General features: G+C 36.0%; 1 protein-coding gene across 1 annotated transcript in view; it reads left to right on the top strand.

Annotated features, from left to right (window-relative positions):
* ACAA2 (acetyl-CoA acyltransferase 2) overlaps window positions 1-16,544 on the top strand; it is a 28,475-nt gene extending 11,931 nt beyond the window's left edge. Inside the window, 8 exon segments of the mRNA NM_001131319.1 lie at window positions 2,620-2,748; window positions 4,336-4,452; window positions 5,785-5,932; window positions 7,755-7,930; window positions 8,482-8,611; window positions 12,709-12,779; window positions 14,739-14,893; window positions 16,129-16,544. Coding sequence (NP_001124791.1) covers window positions 2,620-2,748; window positions 4,336-4,452; window positions 5,785-5,932; window positions 7,755-7,930; window positions 8,482-8,611; window positions 12,709-12,779; window positions 14,739-14,893; window positions 16,129-16,213 — 1,011 coding nt within the window. The 3' untranslated portion in view covers window positions 16,214-16,544.
* The last annotated feature ends 1,909 nt before the right edge of the window (window positions 16,545-18,453 follow it).

The raw sequence follows: 18,453 nt of genomic DNA, 5'->3' as shown, positions 1-18,453 counted from the left end.
CAGAATTCCTTTAAAGTATACAAACATTTGTTGGATACCTAGTTAGAGGCTATTATAGGTACTATGGCACCCAAGGTGGACCAAAAGGAGGTAATAATCTAATGAAAAAGATAAGAGAGAGATATATATATATTTGATCAGTTTCTATGATATATTTTATGTATCATATATACACACACAAATATATATATGATATACATATTTAAAGATGTCAATGATGTGATCATTGCTAAAGGAAAGAGAATGACAATGGACACAGAAATCACTAGGCCTTGCATTTGAACTTGATTCTGTTCATCTTGCCGTTGTGTATCTTCACATCCAGAAAAAGCAGTGACTTTTTTCCTTTGGCAGTTATGTCTGTTGAACCTAAAATATTTTCATAAAGAATTCTCAGTATTGTCTTTTGTTCTTTTTATTTTGTAACTTTTACCTCTGACCTAAGAAGGCATTAGAACAGATTAAATCGAAATTGGATACTTTCGTTTTTTGTGTGTTCTAGAATTTTAAAGGAGTTTTCCTTCTAAAATATTTTTTTCCCAGCATGTATTCTCTCAAACTTTATAACATAAAGTCACTATAAATAGTATCAGTTTCATTGTGTTTGTGCCTCTGTTCCTAAAGACAGTTTTTCTTGCATTAAGTTTTCTGTCAGGCCAAGATAGAGTTTTCTTGTAAGGATGTTAAGTGCTTAACAGATAAATATTTGGGGTTAGGCATTTATGGTTAAGAGAGAACAGAATATGCTTCGAATAACATTTGACAAATACCACAAAGCTGCTTTTCTAATTGAGTTTAATATTATTAAATATCACTTGGAATAAATGAGTTTTACTTATTTCTTAGGAAACAATGAAATCCAATGTGGATTCTTTTTATTTCTTTTTCTTCCCTAATTGCCCTGGCTAGAATCTCCAATGTTGAATAGAAGTTATAAGAAATGGATATCTTTGTCTTATTCCTGATTATAGGGGGAAAGCATCTGGCCTTTCACCTTTACATATGATGATAGCTGTGGATTTTTATAGATTCCCTTTGTCAGATTGGGAAAGTTGCCATCTGTTCCTAGTTTGTTCAGTGTTTTTGTCATGAAAGGGTGTTGTATTTTGTCAAATACTTTTTCTGTTGACCTTTTGTGTTGAAATCCACATTGGATTTCACTGTTTCCTAAGAAATAAGTAAAACTCATTTATTCCAAGTGATATTTAATAATATTAAACTCAATTAGAAAAGCAGCTTTGTGGTATTTGTCAAATGTTATTCAAAGCATATTCTGTTGTCTTAACCATAAAGGCCTAACCCCAAATATTTATCTGTTAATAATTTACACAAGATGATCATGTAAATTTTTTTTATTCTGTTGATATGTGATATTTGACAAACCTTGGCAAAAGAATATCCATTGGCCAAGAATTTTTTTAGTGACATTAATTTGTAAAATAAGATAATTTCATCTCAGTCAACAAATGAAACATTTAGTTAGTAGATTGATTGATGTTATACTGAGTTCCACCCGGTTCCATCTGCATTCAAAACCTTTAACTTATAAATGTGCTGAATTTGTCAAGTTTTGAAAAACTTGAAACCTACACAAAAGTTAAAAGAATAGTACAATGAACATCCTAAAACCCCGTACCTTGATAGACCAATGTTTTACATTTTGTCAAACTTGCTTTTGCTCTTGCTAACAGCCTCCAAAACAGGCTGTTAATGTTTTTGGTTGTTATTGGTTTTTTTTAAGTCATTCTTTTTATTCAAAGTGTGGTTCTTGGACTAGCAAAATCAGCTTCACCAGGGAAATGGTTAGAAAATGCAGAATCTCCGGCAGACCTAGACCTGTTGATTCAGAACCTACATTTTATTATAACAAGATGCCCCCATATGCATTTTAAAGTTTTGGGAGCGGTGGTCTACTCCTACCTCTTACTCTCCTGACCAATCATTCATCTGTCTTCTCCCTAAGTATGCAGTCCTCAGCCTGTTTTACATTAGAATTACTTGGGGTGCTTTTTAAAAGTGACTACTGATGCCCAGGCCCCACCTCCAGCCTGTCTGGTTTAATTGATTTGCTTAGGAACTTGAGCATGAGTATGTTAATAAAGCTTCCTAGGTTATTCCAGCCTGCAACCAAGGTTGAGAACCACAGCCTCAGATACTTCCTTTGTTAAGGAGCATACTACTTTAGGATAGCATATTCCATTTTTAAATAACTCTAATTGTTATAAATTTCTGTCTTATATTAAGGACTTAATGGGATTTCTCTAAGTAGCAATTATCTTTAATATATTTGAAAACCAATTGACTATGGTTACACAACATTATGAATGTATTTAAATAATACCATTGAACTATACACTTAAAAATGGTTACAATGGTAAATTTTATGTGTATTTTGCCCCAATAAAAAAAATAGAAAAAAACCCAATTGACTGTAATTTTTATTCAAATTGTAAACATGTATTAGATATAATATGCTGTACTTAGATGCATTTTGTCCTACCTTAGAGCCATATAGTTTATCATTTTTGATAGATTGCCAACATTTCCATGTATTTTGTGCTTGTTCTTAATTAGTAGATTTATAGAGGAAATTATTTTTCTTTTCCTTCTCTCTTCTAGAGTTCTTCAGATGCTATATATTTGGCAAGGCATGTTGGTTTGCGTGTGGGAATCCCAAAGGAGACCCCAGCTCTCACGATTAATAGGCTCTGTGGTTCTGGTTTTCAGTCCATTGTGAATGGATGTCAGGTATGGACAACATTTTTTTAAATTCTCTGAAAATATGTTAATAGTTACGAGAAGAAATGTCCCACTGCAATATAACACTTTAGCTTTAGGGAGGATTGCTTGAGCCCTGGAGGTCAAGTAAACCATGATCATACCACTGCACTCCAGCCATGGGCAACAGAGTGAGACCTTGTCTCCAAAAAAAAGAAAAAAAAAAAAAGCTAATAATGAACCTGAAAGTGGAATAAGCCTGTCATAAAAGGACAAATACTGTATGTTTCTACTTCTTTGAGATACCTAGTGTAGTCAAATTCATAGAGACAGAAAGTAGAATGGTGTTCCCAGGGACTGGTGAGGGAAAGTTAGTGTTTAATGGATATGGAGTTTCAGTTCTGCAAGATGAAAAGCGTTCTGGAGATGGGTGCTGGTAATGGTTGCATCACACTATGAATACACTTAATGCCACTGAGCTGTATACTTAAAAATGGTTAAAATGGTAAGTATTTTATATATATATATATACTTCAATATTTTTAAAAGCTAATATGTTCATCATTCTTTTCGAGTGCTTCCTACATGCTAGGCACCCTACTAGATTTACATTCAATATCTCATTTAATCTTACATCCATCCTATGAAGCAAGAACTATTATTATTATTCCCATTTTACAGGCAAGGAAACTGATTAAAGCCATTAAGGTTACTGAGTCATAGAATTTGAACCCAGGTCTGTGAGCGTTACCTGTGAGGCACTGAATAAAGACCGTGAGGCAAGCAGGAAATCTCAAGAATTTAGGAGAGGATAAGGAAATGTATTTTATTTCAAAAGAAGCGAATGATGCTGTTAGTAGAAGTACAAACTAGTTTGACCTTTTTAAAGGACAGTTGGTTAAATACATTTGTTTCTTTGAGCACAGATAAGAGAGTAAAGTGAAATCCAATTTCATTTGTAAAAGTCTTCATTTTATTACAAACAAAATAAGAGCCAGAGGCGTATTTTAATAAACAATTTTCACATTAATTTGTTTCTGTAACGATATATCTTAAATAGTGACCTCGGTTTTCCTAGTAATAATTTTAAGAACCATCAGGTTCGTAGAGGCTCATTATTTGCTCCCTTTCTGAGAAAGGCAAATAAACAGTGGAAAGTGTTGGAAGAATGAAGTGGTTTCCTTTTCATGAGCCACCCAGATTGAACTAGTTCTTGTAAATCTCTGGTCTCATTCAGATACATCCATTAATGGGATAAATTTTTCTTTTGCCTTTTTAAAGGGTTTTTCCTTTATTATCTGCTGTACATTTATGCCAGATATTAATATCTGTTGATTTTCAAGATTTATATTGTGTTAAGAATTACTATTCTTAGCCACATGTAGGTAGGGCCTGTTACTCAGGCAAACATGATTGAAACCTTTTAGTTTTACATCTTGGTAATGGATACTTTAGCATTTGCTTTACAGTTACTTTAAAAGCATTTCCTTATGAGACACTATAAGCTACAGTACAATATTTGTTAGATTTACCGTTAATTTGTAAAATCAGTGTGTTTCTTAATACATTGTTTGGGTATGGTAAAAGGAGTTTTTATTGCTGTTTGTTTTCAAATAGGAAATTTGTGTTAAAGAAGCTGAAGTTGTTTTATGTGGAGGAACTGAAAGCATGAGCCAAGCTCCCTACTGTGTCAGAACTGTGCGTTTTGGAACCAAGCTTGGATCAGATATCAAGGTTGGAACCATAAAAATTTAAAAGAATTAGTTCTTATTAGCATTATATAAGTACTTTTAATAACATACCTTTTTATGGGAGAGAAAACTAATTTTGAAGCCAATTTCGTTGATGAGGATTGGCAAGATATGAATGATTAGAAGTTTGTAAACTATTTCAAAACTCTATTTTGGTGGTTAGTTTTGACATTTTAATCCATATGAAATTAGATTCTATCTCAGCAGACCTCTAGTAGTGTTATTATCCTGTGTAAGTGGCCATAGGCGTGGGAGAGACGGAGGAAGGGAAGAAGTAGATTAAAAAGATAGACAAAAGAGTGAATTAATCTCACTACTAAACAATTAGTAATCTGAGTAATTAAATCTTAAACGTGACTTATAGAAGTTTTATTTCTGGGATAATCTCAGAATAGATTTCTTCATCATCACAGAAAACATCTTTGAATACAGATTATATTGTCCCAAATCAAACAAAAACTGATTCTTTTATCTTTGAGAGCTACAACTTGAGAATGATGGTACAATACTGATAAAGAATGACATTTTCTTCTCATTCCCATGTGAAAGGGCTACTGACATTTTATATTTTTTAGCATTTTCTATAGTAATGTTTCTATAGTAATGTTTGACTTACACTGTTCACCCAGTTTCTCACCTGGCCTTTTTGGAAGTTGAAAGGAATGAGACTTAAGAGAATCTATGTGGATTTTAGCCACCAAACACATTTGAGATATCCTTTATAAAGACAGGTCAGTGAGTCAAACGTTGATGAGGCAGCAAAGTGGGGCACACTTATCAGAGACTAACTACTTGAATAATAATTAACAACCTTTCTGTAACTCTGGGAACCTGTCCCAAGTTCTTTTCAGCCGCATAGTAACCAATAGAACCAGCTATTCCTGTCACTGAGGCGCAGGATGAAAAAGAAAAACAGATAATACTCTTTATTACAGAGATCAGGGCTGGTTTACAAAGATGGCTATAAGAAAACATTGCATGAAGACTCATTGTCAAGTTTTCTACAAAATATACCTTGAGGATTTAATTTTTGATCGTAGGGTAACTTCTGTGATCTCACCATGCATGTCTAGTCCTGTTGGCTGTTCTTAGACCCCCCACATTTAGAGAGGGACAGAGAATGTGTGCATTTTATTGTGTGACATTGAATGTTTTTAAAAAATATCCCAGAACTGAATATGAATAATAATAGTAAATGGTTATCAGAAAGTCTTAATTTTACTTTTATTGGAAGTGTTGATTATTTAAAGAAATTATAACATTACTTTTAAAAGGTAATGCCTTAACAAGTCACTTTATTAATGTCTTTTAATAGCTGGAAGATTCTTTATGGGTATCATTAACAGATCAGCATGTCCAGCTCCCCATGGCAATGACTGCAGAGAATCTTGCTGTAAAACACAAAATAAGCAGAGAAGAATGTGACAAATACGCCCTGCAGTCACAGCAGAGATGGAAAGCTGGTGAGTGAAACTGGAAAATATCAGTATCTATAGAATAAATATCTATAGGAAATATTTTCATCATTTCTATTATGGTTATATAATATTTACAAATCACACCTTTAAGAATTATTACATCTTTTCATTATTCCTTTGTTTTTAGATGATCAGATATTTTATTAATTATTGCAAAATTAACTGGGAATTTCTCTTTTGAAAAAGTTAGTACTATTTAAAAAGTGGTATTGCTACTTGACCCTAGATGGACCCTTGAGTTTTGTGCTGAACTGGTCCTGTTGTCAATAGAACATGATGAGGAATATGATACACTCTGTCAGAGGTGATAGCTCACTGTGGCAACTGGAATATAGAGGATGTCCTCTCCCACAAGCCATATCATAATCATAAGAAGGGATAATGTATTTGGAAAAGACCCACTGGGTCTTTTATGCTTTCCTTCTCCCACTCCTAATTAAGAATCATCGTACCTGACTCAGAGACTTAGAACTAGTCCGAGACTCTAGTTAGAGTGCCCTGGTGTAGCACAGCAGGTTGCTATAGAGCCAGTCCAAAACAGGCAACGTGACAGCAGTTCTTTTAGCAGTGCAGCAAGTTGAAGAAATGTGATATTTAAAAAATTAAACTGTTAAAGCAAGTGGAAACTCTTATTTAGGAATATTAAATGCTTGAAGTAATGAGGATAAAGTCCATCTTAGCATTTCAGAAGGATAAGTGGAATAGAACTGATGCCATCTAACTCATCTGTGTTTTGTTACTTATATGTTCATAGTGGAAGAGGATTGGTCTAGAAGTCAAGAGTTATCAGTTCTGTTTCTACTTCTACCATGCACAACTTATCAAGCTCAGTCATATCATTTATTCACTGAACCTCTGTAAGATAGAGGTAACAATATTTGCCTTCCCTGTTTATCTAATAAGGTTGTTTTAAAACGAAATAAGGGCACATAAGGAAAGTATTTTGCCAATTATAAAGTGATGATATCAAAATTAAGGTTAGTATTATTCCTGACCCTATTTCCGAAGCTATAGATTACTACAGTACATTCTAGTCAGTGGAGGTCAAAGTAGGTAAGATGTTTTACTTATAATTGTATTAGTGACTGCTCCCATAATTTCTTCAGGTTGCCTATCACTATTAAGTTTCAGTTAGATTACTTTGTGGCATAGACAACTTGGTAACTTTTTAATTGCTTATCTCACCAAAAGAAGTTTAAAAGGGGTATTAAATCCATTTAGTGCCATTACATCTATAGCTAACAGACAAATGCTGCTAACAGTCTTAGCAGTACCTGGTGAAAAAAAAATTGTGGTTAAAAAATATAATGTTTAAAAGATGCAAAATGCATCTACATAAACACATGATGGTATCGTAAATCCTCCAATACGGAAGGTAAGTTGTGTAAGTAAATAGTAAAGACTCAGGCTGAGTGTGGTGGCTCATATCTGTAATCCCAGCACTTTGGGAGGCCAAGGAGGGCGGATCACGAGGTCGTGAGTTCAAGGCTAGCATGGCCAACATGGTCTCTACTAAAAATATTAAAAAATTAGCCGGGCATGGTGGTGGGCACCTATAATCCCAGCTACTGGGAAGGCAGGAGAATCACTTGAACCCGGGAGGCAGAGGTTGCAGTGAGCCGAGACTGTGCCGTTGCACTCCAACCCAGGTGACAATGTGAGACTCCGTCTCAAAAATTAATAAAGACTCAATATTAAAGTAGACTGTGAGGAAAGGGTAGATCAGAAATTAAACTGAATAATATGTTTGATTTATTTTCTTGTTTCTCTCTTTTATTCTTATGATAGTCTCTCTACTATTTTTCAGCTAATGATGCTGGCTACTTCAATGATGAAATGGCACCAATTGAAGTGAAGACAAAGAAAGGAAAACAGACAATGCAGGTAGACGAGCATGCTCGGCCCCAAACCACCCTGGAACAGTTACAGAAACTTCCTCCAGTATTCAAGAAAGATGGAACTGTCACTGCAGGGAATGCATCGGTTGGTATCACCACACAGATTAGCTTGAATTCTTCCTGGTGTGTTCAACAAAAATAATCATGAAGTATCTTGTAAATACTTTTTATGCCAGTCTTTAGTTGTTTAGCTTAAACTAATAGTGTTCGTATTCAATTAATTTGGGTTTTCATAGTCCCACACAAAATCTTTTCATATTTATATAATACTCTTCTGATTTCTTAGTTTTTTCAGAACTAAGAAATTTCAGAAACAAATCTATCTGGCTTATTATTTTGGTTTTCAAACTTTTTTTTTTCTCATGCATACAGTTCATCATTTTTCTTCTTACATCTACTCACATCTAGATAAAAGTTTTTCCTTGACACCGTTTTCCTTTTTCTTTAGTAAAGTTGTGTTCTGTGCCTTAAAAAATCTCCTTCATCCACCACAGTACCACTTTTCTAATTGTATCTCACACTGTGCACTGGCTTCCTATGTACTGCCATATTCCTAATACTACTAGTCCATTAGTTCAAACCTTGATTAACTGGATTATTTTAGCCTTTAGTTAATCTAGTATTTTTATTTTCAAGGGTATAGCTGATGGTGCTGGAGCTGTTATCATAGCTAGTGAAGATGCTGTTAAGAAACATAACTTCACACCACTGGCAAGAATTGTGGGCTACTTTGTATCTGGATGTGATCCCTCTATCATGGGTATTGGTAAGTTTATAGTAAAACAAACTGGTTCTATAATATTTCCGGAGGTAAGTCTTTGGCATTCAGAGTCCTGAAAAAGTGGCCAAACCAAGGTCACCTGTAGAGAAAAGAAGATTGGTAATCAGTTTAAATAAAAAATCTTTATGAAGAACTGTCCTAGACACAATAGAAAAACCAAGACCGTGTAAACGCCATGGAGGAAGTAATCATATCTTAGTGTCCATTTGAGATTTAAAAAATCAACACACAGTAATCATATCTTATTGTTCCTTTGAGAGTTTAGAAATCAACACACAGAAAATAACAGAAGAATTACGTGATCCTGACAAAATAAAAGAAATTATGAGATGGGAGAAATCCTGGGGTAAAACAGAGAAGGGTGTATGGAGAAGGTGGTACTGCAGCTCCTTGCTGGTTGTTTTACACACAATGGAAGTACTTCATTCAGTCTTCCCACATCTCCAGTAAGGGAAACTTCTTTGTGAATGAGAAAATTGAGGCTTAGGGAGGTTGTCTTATAAGGTTCCAAATCAGTAAGTGACAGCCGGGGTATGAATCCAAGTCTCTCTGAAATCAAGTGCTCTCTTCACTGTGAGTTAAACGCATAGTCTCAGGAAGTCAAAATAATATTCCTCTTGCTCAGGTGAATATTAGCAAAAAAAGTACTAGCTGGAAAAAATTTGGAAGTCTATAAACATGTATAGACTTGGCTTAAAATATTTGATTTAGAAGTAGAACAAAGAGCTTTTTGCTGGATGCACTCCTAGGAACCACACACGATGCTGAATTTTAATAGTTCCTGTCATTCTCTGGGGGAACAGGGAACCCATTAGGTGCCTCCCTTAGAAAACTAAAATTTGGTGCTCAGTAACTTTGATATATCCCACCTACATATAACCTCCCACTCTAAGGAAAAGCCTGCCCTAGGGTATAGGTTTCAGATTGTTTAGCCCTTTTTTGAGTAACTGTTTTCTGAGGTGGGTTCCAAGAGAGGAGGAGGATAACCTGTTACTGACCTGCCATCTCAGAGATCCTTCAGTGTAAGCCTACAGGTTCTACTCGAACAATACCACTTACACTGACTTGGGATTAATACTCAACCATATTTGCTGCTATGTCCCTCAGAGAAGACATATCTCTGTATAGAGTTCCTGAGAAAGAAAGCTGGCATGTTCATATTTTGTCGTCTTTCACTATGTGTCTCAAATTTATGTCAGCAAGAACTGCAAGATATTTTGACACATATGAAAAGTCAATCTTAAAAGCTTATTAGCTTTCGGCTATCCACTATTGGCAAAACATAACTTTTGTCTTAGAAATGGAAGGTGGTGGAAAAATTAAACATCCATATGTTGTTATGGCATTTATTATTTTGATATCTAGGGCAGTGGTTCCCAACCCCAGATGATTGTCAAAATCCACTCATAACCCCACACCCTTAGATTTTGTTTCAGTAAGTCCAGAGTGGAGCCCAAGAGCAGAGTTGGTTTTGTTTTGTTTTTTTTTTGTTTTGTTTTTGACACACAGTCTTGCTTTGTCACCCAGGCTGGAGTGCAGTGGCGTGATCTCAGCTCACTGCAACCTCAGCCTCCCTAGTAGCTGGTATTACAGGTGCCCGCCACCACGCCTGGCTAATTTTTGTATTTTTAGCAGAGACAGGGTTTTTCCACGTTGACCAGGCTGATCCTCAAACTACTGACCACAGGTGATCCGCCCACCTCAGCCTCCCAAAGTGCTGGGATTACAGGCGTGAGCCACCACGCCCAGCCCAAGAGCAGAGTTGGTTTTCTCCCCCCATACACCTAGATGCTTTTGATGATCAAACAAATGTATGTGACATGGGTTGGCTATTTTATACTCCTTTTTCAGTTTAACCTTATTTAATAGGTTCTGGTAGATTAGCATAGCCAGTGAGCCAAGAAAGTGTTGTTTTCCTTCCTTCTGTTCCTGGGCCTGAATATTTGCCCTAAAGTACAAAGAATGCCACTGTGGTAGGATTGTCATTTTTCCTCAGGGCTTAAACAGAGCTGTACATTCCAGATGTCCCACAGTATCAGCTGCCCCCTTCATCTAGAAGCTTGGCTGTCACTTGTATATAGTGATGGGATTAAACAAAGTAACTCGTTGAAGCATCCCAGATGAATAAGTGGGGAGAATAAGTTATTGAGTATCTAGTGGGAACTGGTTTGTTAATCTAACTTACAAGAATAGTGGTCCTCAGTTCTATGATTACCTAATGACTAGCAATCCTTAGCCCTGCAGAATAGCTGCAGACCAAAAAAAGGGGGGAAAGCCATGACTTGAAAAGAATAGTAGTGGTTCTGAAGAAATACACAGCTATAGAAAGACAGCGCTCCCTGGAACTCCTCGGGTGGCAATGGTAGAGGTTGGTGGGTGGAACTTTGAGCCTCTTCAAGTGGAGCAGTCTGGCATTATCCATTACTTGGCATCATATGCAGAAAGAATTCTGATGCTTAAAGAGAAAAAGGTTGAAAACCCATTCAGAGCACTATCGATGAGTAGCTTGATGCCCAGAGAGATGCACAAAGTCACACAGCTATTAGTGACAGGAATCAGGACTAGAAATAAGGTCTCCTTTTCCTAACAAGAATACTAAACCTTCCTAAAGTCCCAGTAAATAACAGTGGTCTGGGAAGAGTCCTTTAAAAATCGAGTTATGGCCTAGCATATTGTTACGGTGGATTCTGAGTTAAAGTGAACATACCAAGTCATGCTTGCTGTGTTGTTTATGCAGACAAGGAAGTGTGTACAGTGGTCTGAACATTGTCCACCTTTTATGTGTCTGTCACCACTGTTGGCTACTTCCTCCCCTGACCAGGCTGGATAACTGATGCTTTACTACTGACTACCCATCTCATTTTCATAATTTCGTGCTTTAGACATACAAAGAGAATCTGGAATTAGATCCTGTAGTAAATCAGTAGCCACATGAAACTGGCATTTTAAATTGAAATGCATTAACTGGATAGTCCTAATCAATAAGCACATGGTTTGTTGTCCAAAGAGCATTTTAACTGTGTGACAAAACATTATAAACATTATATTTAGGTTTCATTATGCCTTTCTTGTAAAGACTGATTTTCCATTTTATAAGGTAAAATGCTTGTGAAACTTGATGCAGAATATTTGACTACTTGAATTCAGCAGAATATACTACATATTTTTCTTTGTAGACATTTTTGGCAGTTTCATTCTTTAAGAACAACTTGAGAAGTAGATAATCTTCTCTACCCAAATTTTTTACCTTTTGAGAAAAAATAATGGATTTACTTAAATTATGAGCAATATTAAACTCTCATTACATCATCAGAAATCTGGGAGCTAAAGTTTATTTCAGAAGTCTTATTAGATGGAGTTGCATTTCTTAAATTAGGAGTTATGTTTTATTTAAATTTCCTGCCTAACTTTGGAGTTGTAAACATCACCTTACTTCATAAAACCTTCCCTGAAGTGCCTCATAGTTTCCCATCTCTCTGTGCCCATGTGGAGATACTGCTATTTCTTGTCTTTTATCCAAATGGGCGTGAAAATTCAGAGTGTAGCCACAATAACTTCTGTGCTGTGAATGCATATGGCTTGGATCCCAGGAGAACACTCAGTCTGCCTTGCTCTTTGATATCAATTATAATCTATTAATATAACTGACTGAAAAATCCCATATATGGACTCCTTTGGCTGTTTTCAATCTTAAAGCCGTTTATGATAGAACTTTTCATGTAATTCTCTTATCTGCAGTTTGAATGTATAAACAACTTTTCACCTTGGTTCCATTTTATTTTTATTATTGTACTTTTTTTTTTTAAGAGATGGGGTCTTGCTGTGTTGCCCAGGAGGCTAAAGTGATCCTCCCACTTCAGCCTCCCAAACTACTGAGATTACAGGCATGAGCCACCATGCCTGGACCCTTTTTCTGCCTCTTTATGGTCACTTCATTTAATAGGTACTGTCAAGATAGTAAGATTTGTGGCTACTAATAACTGCCGCATTATTTCTTCCTTACTTGGAAAGAAGGAGAAGCTTGATACATAAATATGACATTTATTTCTATATTTTTATAGAAGATTTTTATTATTATATAGGTCCTGTCCCTGCTATTAGTGGGGCACTGAAGAAAGCAGGACTGAGTCTTAAGGACATGGATTTGGTAGAGGTAAGTGTTTTTTTTTTTTTTAACAACATGAATAAACCGTGTACTTTTATAGCATAAATGACTTTAATTTGGTCTCATTGCTCTTTGAATTTCATTGTAGTTAGCCTTTCCAAATGATGTACATCTAAATAAATAGTACCTTCATTAGATGCCTTGTGTTGATACTTTTCCCCACCTGGTTAAAATGCTTTACTTATATTTGAATATTCAAACTGCCTGACTTCTCTTACTCAAGTATAAATTCCTGGGAATTTCTTACTACTTTATAAAACTGTTACATTTTAGACTATTAACATGCCTGTTGAATATTAGATAAGGTGGGAGAAAAGTAACTTTAACTTAATAGATTAAAGTGAAAAAATATATGTAAAATAATTGACATGATAGAAAAGCAATATTTAGTGCCAAGTCTACAAGTTTCTTGCCCTTCTCGCCAGATAGAGCCCCCTCCCTTAAATGTATCTTTGGCTTTATACGATAGTTGTAGCTTGATTTGGGATGCACCTATCATTTTTGACACTGGAACTTAAATTTATTGAGTGATTTCTTTTTAAATGTTAGTATTAGAACTAAAGTGTCTTAAGCATAATTAAAAGAAGAGGTGGAGAAACATTTAAAGATGATTATATACATTCCACACTTTTGGAATATTTGAAAATTTTAGGTGATTAAGCATGTGATGCCTGGCATTGGGAAATAACTAATAGAACAAAGGAAATCTAACCTTGATAGAGAAGGGGTAGGCACAGGTGTGATTTCCTCTATGATAATCTCTCACACAGGAAACCATTATTTCAGACAAATGGTTTATCCTTAAATCTCTTCCACTTTTAGCAGATCACAGTTCAGAGCCTCAAAGAGGCTGCTTAATTTATTATATTTGTGTCAGCAAATAGGTACCACTAAATTTCTCACTTTAGACTTCACATTTAAAACTATTAAACTATATCAACTTTGGGAAGTTTTTCATAATCATTTGGAAATGTATACATTCTGAAGGACATAACTCAGAACATAGTTTTCCTAGGTTCAAAAGCCTAGTTTCACTACCTATTCTAGGTCTCTTAGTACCTCCTTGAAGATGGCTCTATATATAGAGTAGAAAGATAATGGTGGATCTAAGCACAAATGAGGCACCATCTTGAGAGACCACAAAGTATAGTAGGAAAGAGCACAAGACTGAATTTTATCCCAACTCTGCAAAAGTTACCTTTCTTAGAATGAGTTTCCTTATCTATAAAATTCCTGAATTAAGATCATATGATAATACAGTACTATAAACTTGAAGTAAGGTAATTGCCAGTTTGTGTAAGTATAACATAATATACTTTTCAGTTCTGCCACATTTCAACATAGTAACTGTTCCCTTTATGTATGTGGCTTTGAAGGTTTATTCTTTGTTGTGTGTCAGCTTCTTGGAAGGATAGCTCCTAGTACTGCATAATAATAATAATAATTGCAACCACTTATGGAGTACTTGCCATGTTTCGGGTAATACACTGGACACTTAATACTCATGATTTTTATCTAACCTTGACAGTGACTCTTAGCATGATACCACAGTCACATTTTCACATGCGGAAACATGAATTTAAAGAGTTTAAAGAATATGCACAAGGTCACACCCTAACAAATGGTATAGCCAATATTTGAACCATCCATCCAGTTCTAAAACCTGTGGGCTTTCTACAATATCCCACCGTGTCTGGTATGTGTCAATTTATGGGATTACTGAGAATTTCCTCAAAGGGATGCATTTGACTAAAAGTATTATTTAGTAAATGTACACATTTCAAACCTGATAGCTTTATGCAGAATGATTGTAGATAAAATAACTTTGTGAGGTAATTTAAATAGGAAGAAACAGCAGACTTAGCTATTGATAGGACTGGACCATTCTCATTTAAAAATTAGTTTGTGAGTAAGGATTTTTGTTAGTGCTTTAATTTTTGTTTTAAGGTGAATGAAGCTTTTGCTCCCCAGTACTTGGCTGTTGAGAGGAGTTTGGATCTTGACATAAGTAAAACCAATGTGAATGGAGGAGCCATTGCTTTGGGTCACCCACTGGGAGGATCTGGATCAAGAATTACTGCACACCTGGTTCACGAATTAAGGTATTATTTGCTAGAAATAGCTGCATTTCAGATTTGCTGTTTTTTATAGAAATGCATGGATTTAGGTTTCCCCAGAACACTGCAACATTTTTCATTCTTCATGTCTCCTGCACTGGCTCTTACCAGGAACAAGTTACTTGCGTAGTGCTTTTCATCTGGTCTCATAGATGAGTCAGTCACCTTGTTAGTGGCTCTGCACTTAAGAACCAAGCTCTTCCTCTGTGTGTCCAGTCTCTGTGCACTGTGTGCCCACTCAGCTTGTGTTCACTGCATGAGCAGATAATGAGGCCCTGCTTCTCATGGCACTTGTATTTTAGTGCCAGTTACAGGAGTAAAATAAATCTATTTTAGAAAAAAAAAGTAGTGAGTGAGTACTGATCTAGATGCCATAATTTATGAAATCTAAGCAAACTGACATTTGGGTCTAAGTTTTCCTTTTCACTGCTTCCAGGGTTCCAGGAGGAACCTTTTGTGTGTCTGGTGCTTTTCAGTTTTGATAGATAGTACCAGAAGGAGGAGCTCTTCTATTTTTGGAACATTTTGCTCTGTAGAAAAATTGCAAACAAAACCAAGTAAGTCAGGCTGAAAAATTACTCTGACTCCCTGTTAGGCCAGGGGAAATGTGACTCTTATTTCACTTAATGATTCACTGGGTTGAAATAGGTGATTGCCACATACAAAAGTAATTCCTGGATAATTTTCTCGAAGTCATCATATTAGGAGTGAGGAGTACTTTAAAAGCGTCTAATTTTTATGAAAGGGACATGGATAGTTTCTAAATTATCTGCCCTTTCATAGGGACAAACTATTAATTACATTTCTTCTAAGATGCCATGAGGCTCTCACAGTATATAAATCAAAGGAGGTGAATGTTCATCCCCTTCCCCAGCTTCCCCTGTTTATCCAGTTACCTCCTCTTCTCACTCCTTTCCCATAACACACACAAGCTTGTGTATGTGTTTCAGGTCTTCTAACCCTAAATCCACTCATCTCCTTTTTAGTTTGCCTCCCTCTTCTGGTGTTTTTTGTTTGTTTTTGTTTTTGTTTTTTATTAAAAACTTTCAGCTTTCCAAAGTCTTTTGCCTGTTGTAATTATACCAAAATTGAGGACTGGGGAAAAGATTGAGCAGATGAGCTGAATAAGGATGAATAATGCAAATGTGATTGTTATTAGTTCTATTTCATTAATCTAATTTTTTATTAGAGTAGATTTCAGTCACTGCTTTCTTTTTCAGGCGTCGAGGTGGAAAATATGCCGTTGGATCAGCTTGCATTGGAGGTGGCCAAGGTATTGCTGTCATCATTCAGAGCACAGCCTGAAGAGACCAGTGAGCTCACTGTGACCCACTCTTACTCTACTTGGCCAGGCCACAGTAAAACAAGTGACCTTCAGAGCAGCTGCCACAACTGGCCATGCCCTGCTATTGAAACAGTGATTAAGTTTGATCAAACCATGGTGACACAAAAATGCATTGATCATGAATAGGAGCCCATGCTAGAAGCACATTCTCTCAGATTTGAACCAGTGAAATATGATTATTTCTCAACTATAGAAGACATTAAAAGAAATCATATTCTTGCCAAGTAACCACCACCTCTGCCTTAGATAATATGATTATAAGGAAATCAAATAAATGTTGCCTTAACTTCAGTTAATGTTTTCCTGTCATTTATATTTTTAAAAATTTTAAATTGTGATAAGATACACATTACATAAACTTTACCATCTTAACCCTTTTTTAGCGTACAATTCACTGGTATTAAGTACATTCACATTTTTATACAAACATCCCCACTTTTTATCAACAGAACTTTTTCAGTCATCACACACGGAAGCAATAACTCCTCATTCTCCCATCCCCCATCCCCTGACAACCACCAGTGTATTTTGTCTCTATAAATTTGATGACTCGAGGTACCTCATATCATAAGTGAAATTATAAATATTTGTCCTTTCGTGACTGGCTTATTTTACTTTATATAATATTCTCAAGATTCATCCATCTTATGTTGTAGCATGTGTCGGAATTTCCTTCTTTTTAAAGGCTGAATAATACTCCGCTGTGTGTATAAACCTTACTTCCTTTCTTCCCAGCTTAAAGGTCATCTTTCATCCTTTATTTTCTCCCTTTAAAATGCCCCCACAACACTTCCATTGCTTTATTTGTCTGTTGTAAGACTGGATATCTAGTAGGGCAAGGCCCTATTCTTGTTAACTTCATGAAAGAGCCATCGGAAATTTTAATTGAGATTAAATTGAATTTATGGGTTATACATTTATTGGGGAAAAAAATTTTTTTTTTTTTGAGACAGAGTCTTGCTCTGTCCCCCAGGCTGGAGTGCAGTGGCGCGATCTCAGCTCACTGCAAGCTCCGCCTCCTGGGTTCGCACCATTCTCCTGCCTCAGCCTCCCGAGTAGCTGGGACTACAGGCGCCCGCCACTACGCCTGGCTAATTTTTTGTATTTTTAGTAGAGACCGGGTTTCACCGTGTTAGCCAGGATGGTCTCGATCTCCTGACCTCATGGTCCACCCGCCTTGGCCTCCCAAAGTGCTGGGATTACAGGCGTGAGCCACTACACCCGGCTTTTTTTTTTTTTTTTTTTTTTTTTTTTTTTTTTTTTTTTTTGAGATAGCATCTTGCTCTGTCACCCAGGCTGAATTGCAGTGGCACAATCATGGCTCACTGAATAACAGATGTTAAATAATACTAGATAATGTTAAATAATAGTATCATAAGTACCTACACTGTTTCCTCAACCCTTTGCTTATATGGTTTCCTTCATTTGATTAAAAAGTTGGAGTGGCACATACATCCCCCTCTCTGTCATAGAGAGGCAGATGACAAGTGGTCCACCCATGGTTTGGGATAATGGACTAGTGGCAACAGGCAAGTCCAGCTTTTCTTGTTTGGGATCCTTACTGAGAAGCAGGCTTCCTCTAGTGTCATAAAAATATTAAAAAGTAAGAGCCCTGTATAATTTCTCATAATAAAACAATGTTTTGCAGAACATTTTGTTTTTTACATATTCTTCTTTTGTTGTAACTTATAATAAACTTTCTCTGTGGGATGAAATGACCAAGGCCACATGTTACCATCTTCTAGAAACACTAGTGATAGTTTATCAAGCCTATGAATTTCCAGATAAAGGAGGAATTGTCGCCAATTAAATAGCTGAAGCAATCCCCTTCCCAGGGCATCTCCTGGCACAGGCCTTGGTAAAGGTTTATCGCTTTTCCCCATAAAAGTCTTGTGTAGTTTTGTTATTCAACTGAGACCTTTTTCCTATTTTCTTTTACATTTGATTATTGCTAATGAATAACTTTTGGATATTATATATCTAGCCAGCTTGTGGGAACCCTTTTATTAATTTGAATCATGCAGATAGTATCTCATATATTTTTATTGCCTTTTTGCCTTGAGCTGAGACCACTGGCGCAGTACTGGAGGAAATAAAATGTGGTAATGCTCATATTCGTTCTTCACTAAGTTGATGCTTACAGTAGGTTTCTGATAGATAATGCCTTATCAAGCTCAGGAAGTTTCCTTCTATTCCTAGT

The sequence above is a fragment of the Pongo abelii genome, chromosome 17 (assembly GCF_028885655.2).
Source record: "Pongo abelii isolate AG06213 chromosome 17, NHGRI_mPonAbe1-v2.0_pri, whole genome shotgun sequence".
NCBI classification, from domain to species: Eukaryota; Metazoa; Chordata; class Mammalia; order Primates; family Hominidae; genus Pongo; species Pongo abelii.
The sequence above is the reverse complement of the archived record's forward strand: the minus strand, read 5'-3'. Positions and strand labels throughout refer to the sequence as shown.